Source organism: Nymphaea colorata, chromosome 4 (assembly GCF_008831285.2).
Source record: "Nymphaea colorata isolate Beijing-Zhang1983 chromosome 4, ASM883128v2, whole genome shotgun sequence".
In the NCBI taxonomy this organism is placed as follows: Eukaryota; Viridiplantae; Streptophyta; class Magnoliopsida; order Nymphaeales; family Nymphaeaceae; genus Nymphaea; species Nymphaea colorata.
In genome coordinates this window covers 7,088,826-7,093,226 of record NC_045141.1, presented here as the reverse complement: position 1 = coordinate 7,093,226, position 4,401 = coordinate 7,088,826, and the positions used below count along the sequence as shown (strand labels likewise).

At 42.8% G+C, this 4,401-nt stretch overlaps 1 protein-coding gene across 1 annotated transcript; it reads left to right on the top strand.

Moving 5' to 3' along the window:
* Positions 1-367: 367 nt before the first annotated feature.
* Positions 368-4,013, top strand: LOC116252335 (growth-regulating factor 6-like). The gene is made up of 4 exons (XM_031626512.2): positions 368-1,086; positions 1,685-1,909; positions 2,106-2,457; positions 2,894-4,013. Exons 1-4 carry the CDS (start codon positions 714-716, stop codon positions 3,672-3,674), a joined length of 1,731 nt encoding a protein of 576 aa, XP_031482372.1. The 5' UTR covers positions 368-713; the 3' UTR covers positions 3,675-4,013.
* The last annotated feature ends 388 nt before the right edge of the window (positions 4,014-4,401 follow it).

Sequence of the window (4,401 nt, the reverse complement as noted above, 5' to 3'; positions counted from 1 at the left end):
TAATAATTTTTCACTTGAAAAAGTTTGAGCTAGTTTTGTTCTTATTCTAAAAAATTAAAGTTGAAAAGAATGCCGAAAAAAGTAAACGGGTAACGCTTTGCTCTACATTCAATTCCTTTGTCAACACCTTCAAAACTTTCTATTTATACACTAAAGCTATGAGAAAGCATCTAACAATGATAGAGAAAGAACGGATAGAGAGAGCAAGACATTACATAAGAATGAGGTTGCCCAGTTTGTGCTTAACCTCTCGTAATTTTCTATCCTATCGTAGACAATTACATCTATTACTTCCTTTCTTAACTCATTAAAAGGAGGGAAGGGAGAATATAATTGTCTGCTTCTGTAGTTTTCTTGTCACCTATTTCCCTCAACATCTTCCTTCGGAAACGCTATTGCACATGTTATTTCCATTCTCAAGTTCATAAAATGAGCAGCAGTCTGCTTCTGTAGTTTTCTCTTCGCCTATTTCCCCAACATTTTCCCTCGGAATCGCTATTGCATACGTTATTTCCATTCTCAAGTTTATAACCCGAGCAGTAGGTAAACGAGAGAGAGAGAGGAGGGGAGAGAGAGAGTCCTGGTTTTTAAAAGCTTCTTGTGCTTCTGAGAGACGGGCTCTTGATACTGCTACATCTGTTCCCAATATCACCACCCATAGCCATGACTGTATTAATGCACTGCTTGTGTTCTTTTAGCGTGGCATTGTAGTGATGCTGTTCGATATGAGTTTGGAGGGTGCCGGCTCCATTGGTGCCTCAGATGACGGGCTTCCTGACCAGAAGGCCTACGGATTTGATGGGGAGTTGATGAAACGAGGGAGGGCTTCTGAGTCTCTTGATGTTTACTCCAATGACCTCCCGGCCACTGGTTTTAATAGCATCAAAATGCTGAAGACAGATGAGCTTCTGCGGTCAAAGCCAATGCCGTCCCAAACAAGGGATACTCCTTCCGCATCTAACTCATTCCCACAAGGGTTTCTTGGCGTCTCTTCTCTTCCTGAACTCGATGGCTTGCTTAACATCCCTGACTCTGTGCAGACTACAGCATTTCCTTCTTTTCAGTCTCTTCATACCAGAGTGGCAGGTACAATGCTGCTAATGCTGAAAATAAATGATCCTGCCATAAATTATATGCTGCATACCGTTTGCCAACAGGAAAAAGCTGGTTTTTTTCCTCTGATTCCTTCTCTTAATGGGGCTTTGTTTTTTCTGATCTGGGATTTTCGTGAAGCGAAGACAGGAAATCTTACGTTTCCCTCGTTTCCTTTCTATATGGTTTCTGCGATGAAGAAAAGATTTAATCTTCCTGGGAAAGTCTTTCCGCTGCTCTTATTTTCTATTTTCCCCTTTTCATCAGTTGTGAAGTCTTTTTATTGATGGTTGTCGCTTTAATCTTTTCTTAGAAATGGAGTCCTTGGTTGGACAGTAATTTCGTGCATGCTTTTTTTTCCTCCGTTTTTCCAACCAAAACATTCATGGGAGGAAATGACATAGGACACAATGAGATAATGAGAAAGTGAACACTGAGTTGGCTTTGGATATTCAGTCGCAAGATGAGTTCTCCATTACGTGACCTCCCTGTGCAATTAGCGCGCACTTGGTTTCTTCACTTCTTTCTATTTCCTAAAGCTAGACATTGGTTGTTAAATCGTTTATATTATCCTTTTTGGAATTTATTGAAGGTTTGAGTTCATCAAGTTTGAATCGAAATATACAAGGAATTCCAGTAAGATTTGGAGGACCCTTTGCTGCCACTCAATTGTTGGAACTCGAGCATCAGGTCTTAATATTCAACTACATGGCTGCAGGGGCACCAGTCCCCCCAAATTTGCTCTTAACCATCAGGAAAAACTTGGGTCCTTCTCCACCTTCTGCTAATTCTTCTGCTTCGTTGGCACCCGATAACGGTGAGTAACTTAGGTTGGCTTTTGTTTTGCTGGAGGTGCAATGTTTTTTCTGATCTTTTTGGTTCTCTTTCATTACATTTACTTCCTTGTGTTGCCTTCGGATCTTGGGCCTTATTCTTCCTTTGTCTGGTATAATTTGATTGTAAATGTTTTCTCTTTTGTCCTTGCTCTGTTTGGTCTGTTTCTGAGTGAACAGTGAGTTGGGGATCGGTTCATCTTCCAGTTTCCGGCAACGGAGATGCAGAACCAGGCCGGTGCCGGCGAACAGACGGGAAGAAATGGCGATGTGCTCGGGAAGCTGTCACCGATCAGAGGTACTGTGAGCGTCATCTGAGCAGAGGCCGCCACAGAAGTTCAAGAAAGACTGTGGAAGGCCAAACTGGTAATACCTCTAGCGGAAAGGGTGCTGCCTCTGCCCGCATGGCGTTCCCTTCTGCTAGTTCCCCGTCTCCGTCACCGGCTTCAGACTCTCTATCCATGAAGCAACCACAAGTCAAGTCCTCCAATACCTCCGCTGACCCCACCTCCGCTGCTGCCAATTTCAGCAGGTTTGCTGTTAAAGCCTATGTCACAATTCTCGCATGCTCCCTTATCCATCGGACACCCTTTATCCCTTGAATTTTTTCCTTTTCTAGAAGCCACTCCTTGCAGGGGAAATCATGATGGCCTGACTGTTGGCCCTATCTTTTCACAAAGGATCTTTTGCTTTCTAATACACATTGCGTATGCTTGTGGATTTCTCCATGTGAGGACAGAGGAGAGAATCTATCTGAATGTTTTGATTGGTTGGTTGTGCAAAGATTTCAACTCATTACACACTGAAGTTGGTCGCAGATGGACTTAATTGTGATATGCTGGCCTAAACATTTGCTCTTTTTATTTTAAGTCTATCTGATTTTCCTTTAGTATCTTTCTGTTTAGTGGTTGGTAATTGGTATTGTGTTTTTAACTTTTTTTTCTCTTCTTGATTTCTTCTTTATACAGTGCTCGCATGTTCTCGATTACCAAGTCCAATCCTTGTGATCCAATGCCTAATCTGAATAGCAGTTCTTTTCCTTGTTCTGCAAATCTCGAGAGTGGATCGCTCTCAGCAGAAAAGCAGCAATTTCTATACCAGCATTCCTCTAGAATGAAGAACGGCTTCAATCTGCTGTATAATGCGCAGAGCAACTCATACTTGCAGAGCAGGAACTTTGGCCTTCGTCAGCACCTGAAGACAAGAGCACCTGAACATGCTCAGTTTTTCCGTCCTTCCACCCATGGCAGGCCTAAGATCGATGATGTCCAAGAAGAAGCAACTTCACTCGCCACCTCTATGCCTGCTGCCACCTTGGGTTCTTCTTCATCGTCCTTGTCATCGCCAATGCCAGAGCAACTTGCGCTCTTACCATTGAAATTTGCGCGTGAAGTGCACCCAATTCAGATGGGACTAAGTGTGGGAGATGCAAACTGTTCATCCCCAAAACAGACTTACTGGGTGCCAAGGTCGTGGGAGACGCCATTTGGGGGTCCTCTTGCGGAGGCATTGAATTCCACGAACGTCACAACCAACTCCTCCATGGAAGCGAAGAATTCCTCTGCTCTCAACCTCATAGCACGAGGATGGGATGCAAATTCGCCGCTACAGTCATCCCCAACTGGTGTTCTGCAGAAGACAGCATTCGGAACACTGTCCTGCAGCAGTGCAGGGAGCAGCCCAAGGCCTGAGACCAGCAAGGTTAATGAGGACTGCCCCCCTGATGATCCCCTGGTTCCATCCCTGTGAATTCTGCAACCAACAGTTCAGTCTTCTTGATGCATTCTACAGAGGTAAATCTGACTGGCAACAGATACCAAATACTGTGGCCTTTACAGCTACGAAAAGGAGAAACCAAGAGGAAAATAAATGCGTTTGGAATAGGAATAGGCGCTTCCGTTACAGCGACCTCATGTTTCTCTCGTTGTCCTTTAGTTGATGTTTTCTGAAACTTGGCTTTTCTGTGATACCAAACCAAAGATCGAACATTTTGTTTCTTTGTTTCTTATTCCTTTTGTAATCCAGCAATGGGTGCTAAGATCTGATATTAATTTTATCTATCCTTATTGCCAAATAATTCATTAGCAATTTTCCTTTCTAGTTTCCCTCTGGTCCTTCTCAGGTGAATGCTCTTCTATTTTTCTTTCTCTGCTACTTTTTCTGCAGTGTAAAGATGATGAAATGAAAAGAATCTAATCATTCATTCAGCTAATGGAAAAAGAAGGCGGTATTTTTTACTTATTTATGATGACATGAACAGTTTCGTAACTGTTTCTTCACTTGTGAATTAGAAGAGTAGGTCATAATACTCAAGGACTTACTGAGAGGTACTTATGTATGGCCCATCGCTGCAAATACCAAATAATGCTACAATTGAATTGAATGTGAAGAATGGAAAGCACGTTGTTTCCATAGCAACAATTCTTCAAAGAGGAAAATGACGGTGCTTCTTCATCATTTCCTCTGTGCCTGTTGT